Source organism: Phascolarctos cinereus, unplaced genomic scaffold (assembly GCF_003287225.1).
Source record: "Phascolarctos cinereus isolate Bilbo 61053 unplaced genomic scaffold, phaCin_HiC Scaffold_726;HRSCAF=1367, whole genome shotgun sequence".
Taxonomy (NCBI): Eukaryota; Metazoa; Chordata; class Mammalia; order Diprotodontia; family Phascolarctidae; genus Phascolarctos; species Phascolarctos cinereus.
This window is the reverse complement of record NW_027556098.1, coordinates 363,169,570-363,189,906: the sequence shown is the minus strand read 5'-3', so window position 1 is coordinate 363,189,906 and position 20,337 is coordinate 363,169,570. Positions and strand designations below refer to the sequence as shown.

At 52.4% G+C, this 20,337-nt stretch overlaps 1 protein-coding gene across 1 annotated transcript in view; it reads left to right on the top strand.

Moving 5' to 3' along the window:
* The window catches only part of ADGRB2 (adhesion G protein-coupled receptor B2), a 72,572-nt gene that overhangs the window by 2,369 nt on the left and 49,866 nt on the right, over positions 1-20,337 (top strand). The window contains 1 exon segment of the mRNA XM_020983541.2: positions 14,596-15,448. Coding sequence (XP_020839200.1) covers positions 14,611-15,448 — 838 coding nt within the window. The 5' untranslated portion in view covers positions 14,596-14,610.

The window sequence follows — 20,337 nt, the reverse complement described above, 5'->3', positions numbered from 1 at the left end:
GGCTAGTCATTCCCAGAGTCCCAGGTGGTGGTGGTGAGGGGCATCTGAGTTTGTGAGTGAGTGATTGTTTGTGAGTGGCATTGGATTCACTGATCACTGTGCCTGGGAGAGGGGGGTGATACCACCAGAGGAAGCTGGTGTCCAGGAGGGACTTCTAAAGATCCTGGCAGTGGTGGAGAAAAGGCCTGCAGTTTTGGAATAATGATGACTGGTGGGAGCCATGAAGGAGGGGCTGTGAAAGGCCCGGGGAAGGGTGGGAGGAAATGCCCACATTGCTTCCTGGAGAGTGAGATTGGTTTGGTGGGGAAGAAGGGAGAAGAAGCTGAGAAGCCTTGAGTCTCAAGGAATTCATCAGGAGGGACAGGTGTTGTAACAACCCAGCTGGTGTCAGAACCTATAGTCTGACGGCCCAAGATTTGAACCCTTGCCAGCCCCCAAGAGGCCTCTGAGGGATGGCTGTCCTGCCAAGTCCAGGGCTAGAAGGGGGATTGTTGTGTCTTCCTGAACAGGCCCCAAGCAGTGACTTGTAGGCAGAGGTCTGGGTCAGGTGACCGAGGCCCAGCAGCCACAAGCCTGACAACAGTCCCTGCTAACTGCCAAGGGGATAGGCAGAGCCCTGGACTCAAGGACCCCCTCTCATCCTGGGGTGGGGCTGGGGGATGTGGGGAGGAATGCCAAGGAAGCCAATTTTCCAGCCCACCCCCACTCCCCAAGGCTAGAAGAACAAAAGGTTTCTTCTCATTTGTTCATGTAGCAATGACGGCTGTTGCAAAGTTCTGGGGAGATGGGGTGGGCTGAGTCACCGCCCCCCTTCCCCTGCCTCCTCCAGGCTGGCTCAGTACCCAGGCACCACCTGGTGCCCCTGATGATGCACTGGGCTCTTCCCTCTCTCGTACTATCTCATCCCTTTCTCCCTTTTCCTCCTTCTGTTCCCTGGGCTGTATGTATGTATGTGGGGAAGAAAAAAGCCAGATTCTTCTCCCTCTTCCTTTTTTCCCTCTGCCAGTCACCAGAGGGAGGAGGAAAGCGTGTGAGGCTCCCCTGTCCCCAAACACATACCCAGGAGCTGTTGGAAGAGGGAGGAGGAAGGCAGAAGGTTCTTGGCCAGGGCAGTGCCCACCTCAGGAGCCTTTCTTTGCCAAAATATCAGATTTGGTTACTCTTGGGCTGCTTTGTGGCACTGCCCAGGGGGCTGTGTAGGCATGTTCCTGCATGACACCTCAGAGATTGGGGAGGGGGGTCACAAAAGAGAGAGAGCAGAGAGCCAGGGGTGGGGGTGGTCAGGGAAGAATGCAGTTTTGATCGGGCCCTGTCCGGAAGAGGAGAGCTCCCGAAGCCGTCTGCCTCTGTCCGTTTCTACCTGGGAGCTACCACCTCTTCCCTCACTCCTGGACAGTTATGTAAGACTGGCTTTCTGAGATCATTTAACCTCCTCGTTTTATGCATGAGGAGCCCTAGGCCTAGAAAGGGCAAGGGACTTACTCAAGATCATACAGCATGTCAGTGGCAGAGGCCAGGAATGGGCCCAGGGTCTTTGTGATTCTGTGATATTTCTCCCAATACCACTCGGTGAACCTGTCCCTGAGAATGTATTAGGGTGGGGAGCTGCTAGCAGAGGAAAATAGGGGAGGATGCTTGGATCTTGGACCTCCAAAATGAACTGCTCTGGTCATTCAGAGCTGTTTGGGAGAAAGGGAGGGGATTGGTGTTCTTGGCTTCCTTCCAGGGTCCAAGCCCTCTGGACCACATGGCTCTAAGAATGTGTTGTGTCGTGGGGTGAGGCATGGGGCTGGTTCTAGGGCCTAGTGGGAGCTGTGGGCAGTAAAAGGCTGACAGCAGGGCATGCCTAGGTCCCACCCACACTGGGCATACCCAGGCCAAGCCAGGTGGGAAGCCCCTCCTCGTAATGGACTGTTTGGGAGGCCAGGCGTGAGTGACGGCTGGGCAAATTAGAACTGCCAGGTTGGTAAACGGTGTGGACGTTCTCCCCGCTGCGTCTCCCTTCATATCCTCCATCAGGCCCTGGCAGAGTCTTCCCAGCCCACCCGACACTGGTCTGCGTTCTGCAGACACTCCCCTTCTCTCCAGCCCAAGCGCTCAGCAATGGTTACCAACTTAGCAAACCTCCTGTGGGCTGCGTGGCGTGCTGTCTTCTCACCCAGCCCAAATGAACAGGAACCAGCCCTAGAGGAGCGCACCTTCTTCTGTTGCACACCTGTCCCTGGTTTCTATTTCCTTCAGAGATCTAGCATCAATCCCTCTCATTTCTACATTTGCTCCTGGGGCTTAAGAGGACGTGGCATGTAATGGGCAGATCTTTGCAGGACTGCAGGCTTCAGAGTTGCCTTGGAGTACCTGGCTGTGGGGGATAGGACAAAGCTGGTTGTTGTGGGGATAAGGAAGGGACTGGCCTGGGCCTGATGAATCATGGCTCCTGGCTCTCAGGGGCAGCCTGTGATATAGTATGTTAGAGCTCAGAGGGGCCTTAGAGAGCATGTTATCTGCTCCCCTCGTTGTACAGGACAGGCGCCGTCTACCTTTGCATCCCGTGTCCATTACAGTGCTCAATATAGAGAAGATGCTAAATCAATGCTTATTGATTGATACAGAGAAGCAAATTGAGGCTCAGGAGGATTAGAAATGACTTAGCCAAGGTCACACAGAGAGACTAGACATTCTTCACCTCCTCTTTTTACCCTAGGGGCTGAGGGAGCCTTGGGATCAGGCTCCAAAGTGGCCAGAGGGTGGGTAACGTGTCTCTGTGTGTGTGTGTGTGTGTGTGTGTGTGTGTGTGTGTGTGTGTGAGAGAGAGAGAGAGAGAGAGAGAGAGAGAGAGAGAGAGATAGTTTTTGGCTATAATCGTGTCTGACTGCCAGGTTTTGACTATCAGAATGGAGGCCCCCACTAGGAACCTGATGTGCTCCCTATTACCTTGGGCATAAAATACAACTTCGTCAGTTTGGCATTTTAAACCCTTTGCAATCAGATGGTAGTCTGTCTTTCCAGTCTTATTTGCGGCCACTCCCTTTCAGACTCTCTAAATTCCAGTTTCACGGGCCTGCCTCAGTCCCCAAACTCATCATTTTATTACACACTCCCCCCCTTTTGGTTTTTCACAGGTGTCTGCAGGGGACTTTTTCCATCCTCACCTTTACCTCCTAGGCTCCCTGGCTTCATTCAGTGCTTAATTCATGCTACCTTCCGCTATAGTAAACATTTCCCAATCTCACCCTCCTCACTTTATTTTATTTTATTTTTTGCTTTTAGGCAATTGGGGTTAAGTGACTTGCCCAGGGTCACACAGCTAGTAAGCTTCAAGTGTTTGGTCTGAGGCTGGATTTGAATTCAGGTCCTCCTGACTTCAGGGCCGGTGATCTATCCACTGCGCCACCTAGCTGCCCCCACCCTCCTCACTTTAAAAATAATTATGTTTAATATGAACGTATATGTAGAACCTGTATCAGATTGCATGCCATCTTGGAGAGGGAGGAGGAGAGGAAGGGGGAGAAAATTGAAAACTCAAAAGCTTATGAAAGTGAATGTTGAAAACTAAAAATAATAAATTAAAATTTTTTAAAAAAATGATGCAGATGAAACTCAAAAAAGTTTTTATATTGCTATCTAATGGTTTTTTTTTCTTTTTACATCACCATCATTTCCAAAAGTATCCTTCTCCCTTCCCCTCTCCAGGCAGCCATCCTTTGTGACAAAGAATAAGAAAGAGAGAAATTAGCCCAACAAAACTAATGTTCGTCTCAACCAAGTTGAGCCCGCACAATATTCCACAAAAGCCCCCTAGCTCTACAAAGAAGGGAGACCCTTTTGATTTGTAAATCTTCTCTTCCTGCCTAGTAGAATGTATTCTTCTTGAGGGCAGGAGGTGTTTTTTTCCTTTTGTCTTTGTCTCCCCTCCCCTTGGCGCAGTGCCTGATCAAAGCTCATTGGGTTGGCCTGGAACCTCCCACGAGGGGGATAGAATCTCGGGGGACTCATCCCCCACAAGCCAGACAGCATCACCTTGACCACCGTCATTGAGGCTCTGAAGTAGGGGACCAGCCCTGTGGTTTGAGCATGTGAGGTGGGCGACCTATGATTAGACCCAGCTGGAGAAGGATGGCCTCACTCTCCCCTCTTCTTAGACATTCCTCTCTGCTAAAGAGCTTGGATCGCTATCACTTTTCTCCTGGCTGTTCCATGAACAAGGCATGGCTCCCCCATCACTTGGCTCCGGTTCCGGGCATTCTCTCTGGCCGTCCCCCATGCCTGGAAAGCTTTATCTCTCATCTCTGTCTACTGACCTTCCTGACTTCCTTGAAGTACCAACTAAAATCCAGTCTTCTCCAGAAAACCTTCCCCAACACCTCTTAATTCTAGCACCTTCCTATTCTGTATGTAACCTGTCTATGCATTTATTTTGCTTGTTGTCTCCCCTGTTAGACTGTGTGCTCTTTGAGGTCAGGGACTGGCTTTTGCCTTGATTTTTACCCCCAGTGCCTGGCACATAGTAGGTGTTTAATAAATGCTTGTTGAGTGAACACCCCCCCATGCTGGGGCCATTCCACCCATCGTACCAAGCTTGTTGCCTCAGCAGAGATGTGCAGGGAAGAAGCTTGCTTGGCATTCTGTAAAAGCCTGCCCCTTCCAGGCCAGGACATTCCCTGTCTCATCAGAGTGGAAAGAATTCTGGGCTTGTCAAGAGACCTAGGGTTTCAGACCCAGGTCTGCCAGGAACCAGTTTATGTAAGCTTGGGAAATTCCATTTTCCTCTTTGGCCTCAGTTTCCCCATCTGTAGAATGAGAGAGTTAGGCAAGGTGATCTTCAAGGTCTTTCTCATACCTACAGTGCTCTAGGGTTTACAACTGTCCTCCCCCCACCTCACGACCCAGTAAATTTTGGTCATGCAATTAAATGTCCTCATTTTACAGAGGAGGAGATTGAGGATCAGAAGGGGGTAGGTGGATTCTTCTATTTCCCTTTGTAGTGTGAAGGGGGAAGCTGTACCTGGAGAGGCTTCAGGGAAGTTGTGACCTTGAGAGGGAGGGAGTCAGGAAGGCCAGAGTGGATTTAGAGAGTATATGGGGATTGGAACCAATAGCAGAGAAAAATGGGAAGGGGAGGAAAAGAGGGAGGTGGGGAGTTGAAGAGATGGGGTATTCAGAGGTGGGCCTTTGGTGGCCAGGAGAGCAGAGTTCCCTGGAGGGCCTGACCAGGGCAAGGTCTCCAGTGCTGGAACGCAGAGCCCTGCATTTTGATGGGAGGTTTTAAGGCAGGGTAGGGAACCTTTGGCCTCCGGGCCACGTGTGGCCTTCTAGGTCCTTGGGTGCGACCTTTCGACTGAGTCTAAGGTTTACAGACCGAATCCTTTTATTAAGGGGGTTTGTTCTGTGAAGTTTGGGTTCAGTGAGAGGGCTGCACTTGAGGACCTAGAGGGCCACATGAGGCTTCGAGGCCACAGGTTCCCCACACCTCTTATAGGGGTAGTTTCATCTTAGTTGTTCTAAGAATTGACAAGGCACTTAGAGACCTTGATGTTCCAACCCCTTTCATTCTACAGATGAAGAAACTGAGGTCCACACAGGCTCATCAAGGCCCCAGATAGCAAATGATGAAGCAGGGATTTGAAGCAGCTCCAGTCACCCCAATTCAGTGTTCTTCCCAACAGGTGAACCTGGCTTCTGCTAAGACCTGAGGGTGCACCTTAGGGTGCAGGGCACTGAAGGAGACAGATGGTGTGTTTGCCTGGCCTTCCTCATGCCTCCCTTCCAGGACAAGGGGAGGGGGGGAGTGTGGGAGCCGAGATCGATAGAGGGAACAGACATGACCTTTGATAGGGCTCGAGAGCTTCCTGATATCGGGGAATCTTGTCCTCAGTTGGTGGTTTGGCTTCCCAAAGGTGCAAGAACTCTGGCCGAGGCTGGCCCCCAGTCAGGCATACATACCTTGTTTTCGAGGCAGCATTTCAAAACAAGGGAACTGTGGGATTTTCACATCATGCCACACGCAGTTGGTGGAGGCTCTGGCCTGGGCTGCCTCTTCTCTCTCTGTGTATTTACTTGCTCCTGTCACCTCCCGTAGGTTGAACTGTCATTTCCACCAAGAGGCCTCCCCGATGGTTACATCCAGCCCTAGTTTCCCTCCTGAGCTCTAGCCCTGCATTCCCAAGTACCTCTTGGACATTTCTGAGTGGATGTCTCACGGACATCCCAAACTCAAGGTGCCCTGCCCAAGCTCAGCTTCCCCACCCTTTTTCCAAGCTTCCCTGCTTCCCAGAGCGCTGTCACCCTCCCTGTACCCTGGGTCCTCAGCCCCTTGTCATCCCTGGTGCCTCGCTTTTGCTCACCCTGAAAAGCCGGACAATCGCTAGATCTCGGCACATCCCTCCAAAGCGTCTTTCGCATCTTTCTCCGGTTGGGGTGCTCATCACCTGGACCAATCCCTGAGTAGCCTTCCTGTCTCAAGTCTCTCTACAATTCAACCCGTTTCCCAATCAGCCATCCCAGTGATTTTCCTAAAGTATAGGTCTGTCCATGTCACCTCACCCTTGTCCTCACTGCAGTAAACTCCAGTGGCTTCTTCTTATGTCTAGAATCACATTTAAATTGCTCTTTTAAGCATCTGAAGCCCTTTGGAATCTGATCCTTTCATAAACTAGGCAGCTAGGTGGTGCAGTAGATGGAGTGCTGAGCTTGCAGTCAAGAAAACCTGAATTCAAATCTTGCCTGATATGCTTACAAGCTATGTGACCCTGGGCGAGTCACTTAACCTTTGTTTGCCTCAGTTTCCTCAGTTATAAAATAGGGATATAAATGGCACCTACTTTTGGTTTGCCTCAGTTTCCTCAGTGGGGATAATAATAATAATAGCATTGTTATGAGGTAATATGTAAAATTCTCCACTCGGTGCTTGCCACATAGTAGATACCATATAAAGGCTTAATTTCTGCACTCTGTGGTCCAGCCATCTTGTCTTTGTCTTGTCCAGCCAATTGCATATACATATGCCATTCAGTTTCCCATCTGTGTGCCTTTGTAGTGGCTGCCTCCCATGCCTGGAATGTTTTCCTTCCTCATTGCTGGGCTTCCTTCAAGTCTCATTGCATGTACCACTGTTACAGAAGACCTTTCCCCTTCAAGTTACATTGTGTTTGTCTTCTATCTTATCTCTACATATCCATATGTATGAGTTGGCTCTCTCTTTAGAGTGTAAGCTACCTGAGGGCAGGGGCTATTTCTGCTTTTTCTTTGTATCCTCAGCCTTAGAGCAGTGTCCGGCAAACAGTGAGTGCTTAATAAATCCTTGTGGATTGATCGTACTGAGGGCCCTAGCCATCCTTTATCCCTAGCAAGGCATCAGTGATAGAAAATGGGCTTATGCTGTAGTGGGAGGGAGTGAGACTAGAGGCCAGGAAGAGCTTATGCAGGAGTATGGGGCCCTGGAACAGATTTGGGCTCACCTATTTGCCCAGAGCCGAATGATGGGTAGGATTAGACCTAGGCCTTATCTGCCCCAGGCTTTAAAGACCTGCAAGATACAGAAGCAGCACTTTGTTCTGGCAGTCTCCCATTTAAGGAGGGAGGAGGGGGAATGCAGACTTGGGGGGGCCAAGGGTGGGAATGGAGAAGCCTCTCCCTCTCCCCCCCAGAGTGGGTTGACTGGCTGGCTGTGGGGAGCTGCCTGATGAGTGGGGAACCCCCTGCGGCCCACAAGAAAAGGCATGGCTAATGAGAGCTTGCAGGGCTGATCAATTATCCATCATTGGCCCGTGCCCTCCCTAACTCTTCTCGGGCTGCCTGCCTGCCCCCCATAGGAACACATGGGAGGGAGGAATGAATCTTACTCAGAGCCCCAAACCTCCTCTGCCTGCTCAATTTCTTCTGCTTGGTATCCCCCAGAAACCCTGGAGTGAGCCTGTGTGTGGATAAGGATATATGTGTCTGTAGACACCCGTGTACACATGCATATACATGTGTGATTCGGGGAGGGAGACAGGAGGTGGGGTGGGGGGAGGTTCTCCTGCACCCTGTTCTCAGTAGGGGGAGGGGAGATCCTGTCATAATGCTGCCTCCCCCATTCTTCCCTCCCTCCCTTCCTCCCTCTGTCTCCCTCTCTTTCTCCTTTCCTTCTTCCCTCCCCTCTCTCCCCCCTTCTCTGTCTCTCTTTTCCTCTGCTGAGCCTGGAAGCTGCAGCCTGAATTTTGCAACCTGCTTAAAAATAATTGGGGGCAGTGGGGGGATTGGACGTCACTCATCAGCTATTTACCCAGTGCCTGACTGCAAGCCTGGCACCTTGTGAGGGCTGGGCTGGGGCTGAAGAAGCTCAGGGCCCTGTCCCTGGAGTTGGGAGGGGGCAAGGGGCAAGTCCAGGCCCCCCCGCTGGTGAGTGAGGCCAGCTCAGTCCCACCTCGATATGAAGTGCATTGTGTGAGGCAGCATGGATGTATGGGGGCCCCAACCCTCCTTTCTTCCCCTAAGAAGGTTGAATGTCACAGTCTGAATCCCCAGAAGTGAGGATGGAGGTTCACAGAGTCACCCACACCCTCTCATCCAGGTTTCTTTTTGACCAAGGGCACGCGTCGGTCAGGTGGCTGGCCTGGAAGGGTGTTGTGTGTCGCTGGGGCTCAGTGGGGTTTGAGTTTGCCTTTCCACAGGACTGGACATTGGATCTGGAGATCAGACTGGATCTGGGGTTTCAGGATGAGGTTAGGACTGGCTTTGGGTCCAGGGTGGGGTATATTCTCTGGATAAAATGGCAAGAATAGGAATTCTTGTAGGTGGAAAGGACCTCTGAGTCTGCCCCCATCTAATGTAATAAATGGTTTTGGGGCAATGATTTGTAGGACTTAGTATAACTTGGAAGCGGAGGTTCAGAGTGTGGGGGTTAGGGTATAGTTTGTGGGATTGGGAATATCTAGGGGTGTGGGATATTGTATTCTAAATGGGTTTGGGAGGATGTCTGAGGATTGAAATATAGCATGGGAGATTGGGGGCTTGGGTGCAGTATGGGAATAAGAGGATGGCAGCATAGGAGATGTATTTGGGGGTTTGGAGGTAAGGAGCCAGCCTGTGAGTTTAGGGAAGACCTGTGACTCGGGGACAAAAGACACTTCCCTTTGACCCCCATGCTGGCCTAGTGGCTTTAGCTCTCTGATCAGCCTGAGCCAAACATGGAAGAAGTGGGCATCTCTGGCAGAAACTCTGGGGAGAAAACAATTAGCTAGTACCTCAACCACCCTTCTGTTTACACTTCAATTTCCAAAGCTAATCGTCAGTTTGCTTAAGGTTGGTATCCTGCGGGGATCCAAGGTGTGAGCACATCTGCCCGCAATCTTTAGCCAGACTGCAAATGGGAGGCTTGAGAAATCCAGACCTATTGAGTAGCCAAACACAGATTCATTTATTAATGAGTGTGGCTTAGAGTTAAACCCCCTAGCCACAAGCTTGTGTGCGTGCTGTGGGCAGAGTTGGGGCTTGCAAATCCAAATCATTATAGACCTTTAAAGCGGGAAGAGACCTTAAAGGTCATCAAGTCCACCCCCCTTCATTTTACTAGGTCACGGGGAGGGGAAGTCACATAGCCAAGAAGCAGCAGGGCTGGTAAAAGCTAGGTCTTCTGGCCCCCCGAGTTTCATGCTCTCTCTTTGGACCAAACTATGACATTGCCTCTTATAATGATTCTCCTCACTTTAAGTGGTGCCTTACAGGTGCACCTGTAAGATCCCATTATGGGATGAAGGGGTGTGCTGAAACTGGGACTGGCGGTCCATAGAGCTCACCGTTAATTTTCAGGGCTCTAACAATCCCAGTAGCCCTGACCGGCAGGTAGAGAGCCACAGCTTTGGAATAGGTGGCCCTTGAGAAGTGGCGACTTCCCCCTATTTGGCAGTCTTCAGGCGAAGGCCAGATGACCACCAGTCCAGTATGTTAGGTGATTCTTTTCATGTAAGGATGGCTGCTGAGGTCTCTTCCAACTCAGAAATTCCTTGATTCTGTGGCCTGGGCTCAAGCCATGCCTCTGACCCTTGGCCTTGGACAAATGGCTTAATCTCCTAGCTCCTTATTTACCTCATCTGTAAACCCAAGAGGGTTTCTGAAGACCCTTCCAGCTTTGAATCTATAATCCAGAGAGCCTGTGATTAGCCTTGTTGCCCAGAGCCAGAACCTGAGGTCCAGATACAGGAAGGCACCTATCCTCAATCTCGGAGCCCAGATGTCAGTAGAAGGGTCACCTGGCCTTCCACTGAGTCCAGGTCTATTTCACAGCTATGGGCAGAGATAGGGGAGCCACCTTGGAAGCTTGTCATGGCCTTGGCACTGGCCTGTCCTGCATTGACCAGAGGTGAACCGAGTACCGTCTTTCCTCCTGGTTTCCTCTACCTTCTGAAACCACTGTCCACTCACACCCAGCTTCAGGTTTTGTTCTTTTGCCGTTTGGATGTGGGGTGTGGGTACCAGTGCCAGAGTGTCTGTCTTAGATCATTGGCTCCTGCCCTCCCAGTGAGGCACCCGCTGTAATCAATCGACTAACGGTGCTTGAGCACCTACTATGCAAGTAACTGGGTTCTCACTGCTTCAGGGCTACAGAGGCATAGGACACGGTCCCTGGTCTTACAATCTATTTGGGGAGAGGAGACTCACTCGCATAAAGCAATTATGGAGTAGTACAAGACAGTCTATAATTAAGTGGTAAATTGTGTGGTGCAGGCTACAAATGCTGTAGGAATCATTTGGGGGTGGGAGGGGCAACCGGTGAAGGTTGGCGATGTCAGGAACAGCTTCCTGGGAGAGGACGAACCTGTGTCAGGCCCGGAAGGATGGGGATTCTGGGATGGACAGAGGCTGCTTCTAAGCCAGGGGAGAATGGGGTCAGGGGAAATAGCCAGGCCTTGTGATTTTGTGGAAAAAATGCTGAATTTGGAGTGAGGAGAGATTTGGGTTTGAATCCTAATTTGTATGCCTCTTAGCAAATCAAAGCCTCCTTAGTTCCTTCATCTATAAAATGGGGACTCTACCCACCTTCCGATTTATTGTGAATCTCTAATAAGATAATGAACATAATAGAAATATAGTATCTAAAATTTATGTAAGGTTTGCAAAGTGCTTCATTTATATGGGTTATTTCATTGAGATAGGTGGCTTTTATTACCCCCCACTTTACAGATGAGGAAACTGAGGCAGACAGAGGTTGAGTGATTTGCCCCAGGGTTGCGTGGTGTGTAAGACTGGATTTGAATTCTCCTGCCTTCGGGCCCCCCAGTCTGCCTAGTGTACCTACTAGCCACCTGCAGCAAGTAACCATTAGGAGTTCAATAGCAGGGGAAGGATTCTATTCCACCACTATTTCACAAGTCACAGGGCCACGTACGGAGCGCTGTGCTCGCCTCGGGAGAGGTACAGGGTTAAAGAAGACATCATCCCCGCCTTCATGGTCAGCACGGTATAATAGTGAAAGGAGACCACAGCTGCGATGGCTAGAGAGTCCCCGATAAGAGGACCTGAAAGGTCCGAGCGGAGTGCCATGGGCGGGCCGGGGAATACAGATCAAAGGAAGGAGCTCCCCGGAGAACGTGTCAATGGAGTGACCTTTCTAGGGGTGGGGAGGGATTCTCTTGGCAGAGACATGAAGGCTGACATCAAAGAAATTTAGGAATGGAAAAAGAAATGGGTTGGTCGCGTGATGAGAGCGAGGGATGACTGGTGGGCAGACCGTGTGCCGCCCGGCGTGCTCTCCTCTTAATGTGAAGACAAGGCAAGGAACCCTCCGCGGCGACCTTCTGAGAGTCACAGGGGATGCGCAGCCTGTGTACATGTGATCAGCATGGCTAGAGGCCAGAGAGCATAGTCCATCCAAGCCTGGAGTCTGTTTCATTTACTTACCGGCTTATAGGTTGTTTTCTGCCCCTAATGATAATAATTCTAGCGCTGATATAGCACTTACCATGTGCCAGGCGCTGTGCAAAGTGTTTTACAAATTTCTCCTTTGGTCCTCACAACAATCCAATCCAGTAGACATTTATTAAGTGCCTATGCGAAGTGTTTTACAAATATCTTCCTTGGTCCTCACAACAATCCAATCCAGTAGACATTTATTAAATGCCTACTGCGTACTGGGCACTGTGCTAAGTGCTTTACAAGTATTGGTCCTCACAACAATCCAATCCAGTAGACATTTATTAAATGCCTACTGCTTACTGGGCACTGTGCTAAGTGTTTTTACAAGTTATCTTCCTTGGTCCTCACAACAATCCAATCCAGTAGACATTTATTAAATGCCTGCTGCGTACTGGGCACTGTGCTAAGTGTTCTACAAATATCTCCTTTGGTCCTCACAACAATCCAATCCAGTAGACATTTATTAAATGCCTACTGCGTACTGGGCACTGTGCTAAGTGTTTTACAAATATCTTCTTTGGTCCTCACAACAATCCAATCCAGTAGGCATTTATTAAGTGCCTACTGCGTACTGGGCACTGTGCAAAGTGCTTTACAAGTATCTTCTTTGGTCCTCACAACAATCCAATCCAGTAGACATTTATTAAATGCCTACTGCGTACTGGGCACTGTGCTAAGTGTTTTACAAATATCTTCTTTGGTCCTCACAACAATCCAATCCAGTAGACATTTATTAAGTGCCTACTGTGTACTGGGCACTGTGCGAAGTGTTTTACAAATATCTTCCTTGGTCCTCACAACAATCCAATCCAGTAGACATTTATTAAATGCCTATTATGTACTGGGCACTGTGCAAAGTGCTTTGCAAATATCTTCTTTGGTCTCCACAACAATCTAACCCAATAGACATTTATTAAGTGCCTGCTGTGTACTGAGCACTGTGCGAAGTGCTTTACAAATGTTTTCTTTGGTTCTCACAATAATCCAACCCAATAGACATTTATTAAGTGCCTACTGTGTACCGGGCACTGTGCTAAGCTCTTTACAATTATTATCTCACTGGATCCTCCCAACAACCCTGGGAGGTAGGTGCTATTATCCTCATTTTACAGATGAGGAAACCCAGACAGAGGTTAAATGACTTGGCTAGGATCACACAGCTAGTCAATATTTGAAGCGTATTTGAACTTGGGTCTTCCTGACTGCTGATCTGGCACTCAACCCACTGTGCCATCTGACCGTAAGCCCCTCGAGGACAAGAACCATTCTTGTAAACTTCATGTCTCCAGTTCCCAGAACTGTGGGGGGCACACGGTGGGCTGTAGGACCACAGGCGTGGCGCTGGAGAGAGCCTTAGAGGCCGTGGAGGCTGGCTGGGTGTCGGAGGCCGGGCGCCGTCTCCCCTCCGGGTCTCAGTGTCTGACTCCGTACGAGAGGGGTGAGCGCTGGCTCTCGGGAGCTTAGAAAGGAGGCTGGGAGGGATCTTTGAAGCCCTTCGGCGCGACCCTTTTCTTCTACAGATGAAGAAGCTGAGGACCGGGAAGGTCAGGCCGCTCTCCAATGCCCACGTCTCACAGACGAGGGAAACTTGGAGGCAGAGGCTGAGTGATCTGCCTTCACTGGGCCCAGGGAGCGAAGGGTCAGAGCTGGGGTTCCCACTCAGATCCTGGGGTTTCCCCCTTCGTGGTGGGTGCCATCTCTGCAGCTCTTCGGGTTGTTATTAAACTGCTTTCCTCCCAGCAAGTCTGCGAGGCAGGCAGCGTCTGTATTGACAGATACAGAAAGTGAGAAAGTGAGGTTTGAGAGGGCAAGTGATTGACCTACAGTCATTCAGTTCAGAAGTGCTAAAGCAAGGCGATTAATCAATGCTGTGGATGTAAATTGAAGGCCCCATATCCTGCAGGGAACCGCAGGGGCAAAGGCCAGCGAGGAATCTGGCTTGTCTAGGAGAGGGGTTGGGGAAGCTGCGGCCCTCTAGGTCCTCAAGTGCGGCCCTCGGACTGAATCCAAACTTCACAGAACACATCCTTTGCATTTGTTTGGATCCAATCCAAGGGCTGCGCCTGAGGACCTAGAGGGCCACAGGTGGCCACGAGGCCACAGGTTCCCCACCCCTGGAATGTATGGCACACGACAAAGAGTAGCACAACGAATATCAGAAGGAATATCGACTTTATACAGGAAGCGATAAGGAGCCACTGAGGATTTTTGAGCAGAAGAGTGTTGTGACCACTTCAGTGCTTGAGAAAGATTATTTTGGCAGCTAGACAGATAAAACCTTTATAGAGTGCTTCCTGTGTGCTCTGCACTGTGCTAAGGATGGGGATTCAAACAGCACACACAAGACGGTTCCTACCCTCAAGGGGCTTACATTCTAATGGGGGGTATACAGCGAATAAAGGGGAACTGGAATGGGGGAAGGTGGAGGAATCCACAGAGTGAACTGAGCTTGGAGTCAAGTGGGTGTGTCTGAGGCTTGGGCCAGGCTCCAGGGCAGAGGCGCGGCAAGGTGGGGAAGGCCGCTGTGGAGCAGGGTTCTGGGACGTTGGTGCTGACAAGGATGGCTGGCTGGAGGCAGAGGAGATAGAGGAGGGCTAGATGGGGTGGGGGTGGGGGTGCGAGGGCGTGTATGACGGGCTGGGAGTGGGACAGGAGAAGTCCAGTGTTGGGCATGACGCTGACCCGCTGACCTCCGGTCTCTTGCAGGGCAAGTGACATAGGATGACCCCGGCCTGTCCCCTCTTACTGTCTGCGATTCTGTCCCTGCGCCTCACTGCGGCTTTTGACCCTGCCCCCAGCGCCTGCTCGGCCTTGGCCTCGGGAGTCCTCTACGGGGCCTTCTCCCTTCAGGACCTCTTTCCCACCATCGCCTCGGGCTGCTCCTGGACCCTGGAGAACCCAGACCCCACCAAGTACTCTCTCTACTTGCGTTTCAACCGCCAGGACCAGGTGTGCGCCCACTTCTCGCCCAGGCTGCTGCCTCTGGATCACTACCTGGCCAACTTCACCTGCCTCCGCCAGGCGCCGGAGCCGGAGCCGGAGCAGGCGGCGGAGGAGCAGGAACCGGAGCAGGCGGCGGAGCAGGCGGCGGCGGCCCAGGCCGGACTGCGGCAGGAGGAAGAAGAGGTGGGGGGTGGCCTGGAGCTGTGCCAAGGCTCCAATCCCTATACCTTTCTTCATTTTGACAAGAATTTTGTGCAGCTCTGCCTGACGGCGGAGCCCTGGGAGGCGCCCCGCTTGCTGGCGCCCTCGGCCCTGGAGTTCCGCTTTGTGGAGGTGTTGCTCATCAATAACAACAATTCAAGCCAGTTCACCTGCGGGGTGCTGTGCCGCTGGGGCCAGGAGTGTGGGCGGGCCGCAGGCCGGGCCTGTGGCATTTCCCAGCCGGGCTGCAGCTGCCAGGGGGAGGAGGCTGTGCCCCCGGCCCCCCCAACCACTGCTCCCGCCCCTCCCCGCAGCCAGACCCTCTCTAATGCCCTGGTGCCAGGGAGCCCGCCAGGGGAGGCTGACCTACACGCGGGCAGCAGCAATGACCTCTTCCCACCTGAGATAAGATACGGTGAGTTTGCTTCCAACCCCTGGAGACGAGAGCTCCAGGGTCTGGCTGAGGGAGTGGGGCTGGTGTGTGTGCAAGCCTCGGGGCACATGGGCTCCTGGCTTCAGAAGGACCCTCCCCAGGGACTTTTTGGCCAGTGGCCCTACAGACTAGTTGGTAACCCTGTTAACTCCTGCCTTGGAAAGGATGGATCAAGAAAGATTGAGGCACAGAGAAGGGATTAGAGAGAAACTGAGTGAGACGGGTAGAGAGAAGTGTATGTGGTGGGGGGCTGGGGCACAGAGAGAGGAGTGGGGGGAGAGACTGAAGCTCAGGGAGAAGAGTCAGGGGAGACCAAGACAGGTACAATGGAGACTAGGGAACAGTCAGAGAAGAATGCGTAGACTAGGGCACAGAGGAAAGAGGACAGGGGCAGATCGAAGCAGAGAAAGAGGAGCAGGATTGGACATGAGGAAAAGGAGGGGGAGATGAGACTTGAGGGATCAGGAATAGATCTGGCCAGAGAAAAGGAAGACTAAGGCAGAGGGAGAGAAGGGATGGCCAATGGATGGAGCCATAGAAAGGAGAGAAAGTAGGGGAGCCTGAAGCCTGGTTAGTGAAAGGAGGAGGCTCCAGGACAGATGCAGAGGAGAGGGTGAGGCACAGAGATGGAAAAGGACTGAAGAGAAATGAAGGAAGTTAGGGAGGGAGGAGAGAGAGAGAGAGGGAGAGAGAGAAGAGAAGAGGAGAGGAGAGAAGAGGAGAGGAGAGGGGAGGGGAGAGGAGGGGAGGGGAGGGGAGGGAAAGAGAGAGGAAAGGAGAGGAGAAGGAAAGAGGGAGAGGAAAGGGGAGGGAAAGAGAGAAGAGGGAAAGAGAGAGGAGAGGAAAGGAGAAGGAAAGAGGGAGAGGAAAGGGGAGGGAAAGAGAGAGAAAGAGAGGGGAGAGGAGAGGGAAAGAGAGAGAGAGAGAGAGAGAGAGAGAGAGAGAGAGAGAGAGAGAGAGAGAGAGAGAGAGAGAGAGAGAGAGAGAGATCAGAGACAAGGGCAGCAGAGAGGGCCCCCCAGAGTTTGGAATGAGTCAGAATCCTGGGTCCTGGGTGGGCCCTCCTGGTGCCCTTTGGGGTGACTGAGTGGAGCTCTCCCTTTTCATTCCTGGTTCCTTTGAGACCCATGTCATCAGGACTGAAGTTCTGGGCAGGGCGGGGTCTGGGTCTGCTTTTTGCTGACTGGCCCCCAGAGCATCCTTACTCTGCGTCACCAGAGGTTGATGCTGACTCTCATTTATTCCAAGCTTTTCAAATTCCTCAGCTGGAACTGAGAACAGACCCCTTGGACGGTGAGGGTCCCAGGGCCTGGAGGAGTCAGTCATACTGTGTCACCCCAGCCTTGCCCTGCCCCATGCACCTGTCTCTGGGCTGACATCAGAGGCAATCTGACAGGAAAGAGGAGGGGGCCAGCTAAGCATACCCACATATACACGAGTCCCAAGGACTTTTGAGGGCCCATAGGAGCTGCCGAGGACCTCCCAAAGTCCAGAGCATCACCCTGTTCCCAAGCCCCGAGGAAAGCTCTGGGCCTACTGTACACCCCTCAGGCAGAAGCCCACATCGGAATGGGGACCCAGGCTTCCTGCTTCCCAGTGCACAGGGCTTGTAGCAGCAGCTCCCTCTGGGTTGCTGAGTCAGGGTTTTGCTGTGGGCACCCCATCTCCTCCCCTCCCTTCCCTTTCTTTCTCCAGACTTCTCTGCTCCTGTGAATTGTCCCCAGTTCCCGAGGCAGCCTTGACTAAGCCTTTTATGAGGGATCAGCAGGAAGTGAAGGGATGAGAGGTGCAGTGATTGGTGTGCAGGGCATGTTTCTGTCTGTGTCTCTGGCCAGCCCAATACCCTAGGTTTTCCCCCAAGCTTTTGTGTTCTGGCGCTCACCCCTCCTCCCCTTCCAGGATTCCCAGGTCCAGGTGGGCTGGATGCTGCCTTCTTTTATCTTCTCTGCCCCTTACCCTGATGGAGAGAACCTGAGAAGTGGGGGTCAGGAGACCTGGGTTCTAGCTCCCACTTCTGTTCATGTGACCTCCGGCAATTCCCATCCCTTCCTGGGCTTGTTCATTCCTCTGTAAAATAAAGAGGGGTTGTTCAAATGGCCTTTGTGATCCCTTCCAAAGCCTAGGACCTGTATGAGCCTCACTTTCCTCTTCTGTCTTTTGGGAGAAAATACCACCTCCAGTGCTTGAGATCATATGTATAAGAATTGTTTAAAAACATTATCTGGCATCTCAGGGGCAAAGAGATTGTTGTGATTTCCACCTCCTCTGACCTAGGAACTGGGAAGGGAGCTCCAGGGTCCAGAATAGAGGAAGTTTGGGGCCACCTTATTATTCTCAAGTTCTGTGCCACCCAGTCTCCCCACCTGCCAGGCCCATGGGGGCAGGGTCCCAGTGAAGCCTGGCCTTGGAGCTACTGATAAAGCCTTCCAGCCAAGTAATAGTCCCAAGTCCTTGAGGCCTGGGTTGTCGTGGCTGGGCCAGATCAGGGAGGCAGGGGCAGCACTGCACAGGTTTTAGATGCTTACTGTGAGCAGGAAACCCGGGGGGCTGGGACCTCAGATTTAGGGCTTTCAAGAGGAAATTGAATTTTGTTTCTTTGTTGAACATAACCAAGGAGAGTGGGGCCGTATATCCAGTGATTTTATTATTCTCTCTGCTCTCCTCCAGGGCATATGTGCTGAGACGCACATGGCTTTGGGGAAGGAAGCATAGAGCTGGGTGGGGAGGTGGATGGGGAGGAACCCCCCCCCTCAGTTTCCCTTCCATTTGACAGGGAAGATATTCCTGCCTGGCTTTCCCCTCGGTCTGCGGAGCGGTCAGAGAGGGAGGCTCTGCCCACACAGGCGGGCACCATCCAGGCATTGTGCCATCCAGGGCACTGTGCCAGGGGATGGCGGGTTGTTGTGAAGCCGGAAGCAGGATTTGGTCCATCGCCCTGGTGACTTTGGGAGCCAGGAAACATTGGGGGCTGGGATGGGGTGGTCTGTTGAGGGAATGGAACACCCTGGAAGGCCTGGCCCCCTCAGCTCCAGCAACAGAGAGCCAAAGATGATCGCAGCGGTGGCTTTGAGAGAGATACATGTGGAGGGTACAGCTTGAGGACTAGGACCCCAGGCCAGGGCAGGAGACCTGATGCTCACAGGGTCTTTTGCCTGCCAGTCATCTCTGACAGTTAAAATCATGAGGCTGTATCTTGTGGCACGGTGGGGATAACTCTCCCTGCCCTTGGCATCACCCTATCCCGTGTCTGCTACAAATCATTCATTATCCACATGGCATTTCTTAGAGGTTGTCGCCCATGAGGCGAACCTCCGGGGAGAAGTGCAGGTGGCTGTCATCACAAACGGGCGCTGGGAGGATCTGGCTTTGCTCTCTTGATGGGAGAGGGGCCTACAGGCAGCCTTGCACTCCAGGAGGGCATGCCAGTTGCTATGGTACATTGGGGCTTGTGGGTGCAGGGGGAGGTGGCCTTCCCTCCTGCTACCTCCTGCACTGCCTAGGACCATCATCGGACAGATTAGTGCCAATTAGCAGGGATAGCAGGCGCTCGGCATGACACGGTTTGTTCTCCATGGCAGGGAGTGTCTCTGGGGCCTGTGCCACTGCCAGGGTCTGGAGAGGACCGTGCCTACATGGCAGCGCCATTTGTGCCAAGCGTTTGGCCTCTCCCACACTGCTTCCCCCACCCCCTGTGTGCCAGGCCAGCTGGATGGCTGTATCGGCAGCAGGGAGACGGGCTGGCATTTTGCAGCGGACAGATTGCGATCAGGAATACGTGGGGATGGGAGAGAGAAGGCGGGTGGGTAGCAGAGAGCCAACTCCAATTTCCTATGCTTGGCCCAGGAGCCGGGAGGAAGCAGGAGGAGAGAGAGACCCTGACCCTTTCCTCTAACCTCTAGCCCTCTGGTGTTCACCCTTTGTCATCTGTGGCTGTAAAGCTCTGGAGCAAGGCTTAAAGTGCTACCTGCTGAGAGAGGTGGGAGGGAGGGAGGGAGGAAGGAAGGAAGGAAGGAAGGAAGGAAGGAAGGAAGGAAGGAAGGAAGGAAGGAAGGAAGGAAGGAAAGAAGGAAAGAAAAAGCAGGATTTTCTGGATCTCTAGAGATTAGTGGTGGTGGTGGGAGTCAGTGGTACATGGGAGACACTTTATTATGATAGCTCTGTGTGTGTGTGTGGTGTGTGTGTGTGTGTGTGTGTGCGCGCGCACGCTGGACTCGCTTGGTACCAACTCTGCCTTGGAGCCAGCTTCCTGGGAATGTCTCCATGTCCTGATGCTCTGGCCAGTAGATTCCAGGTAAGGGCAGCTGTGAGTTTGGTCATAAGGATTATAGGAATTGGAGCTGGAAGAGGGACCCTTAGGGATTAAATTCCTGCCGCCTACCATGACACACCTCCCTTTTACAGAGAAGGAAACTGAAGCACTGAGGGCAAAAGCGACTTCCCGACTCATCCAACTAGTAAGTCCCAGGACTAGCCTGCAAGCCGAGGTCTTGTGAATGTAGTGGTTTTGCACTGTAGCCCAGAGGCTGCCCCGTTAGCTAGGCACTGTTCATCCTGACTGTCCCTCCTGGCAGAGCTGTGGCACCTCCCAGCCTGGATGAGGGGGGACACGCCCGGTGTGTAGGCTGGGAGCCCTCTGGGTCCTCCTGGGCATTCTGCAGCCAAGCCCAGTGAGGAGTGAGGGCCCTCACCCACAGCTGCCCTGCCAAGCATCTGGAGGCTGCTGTTGAGCCAGTCTGGACCAGGGCAGGCGGGGACGTGGCCTTGAGCAGGAGAGGCAGGAGGGAGGAGCAGGGAAGCCAGAGCGAAGGGAGGGGAGGTCTGGCAGGGAGAAGAGAAATGGGATGGAAAGCAGCTGTAGCAGGATGGGGGGG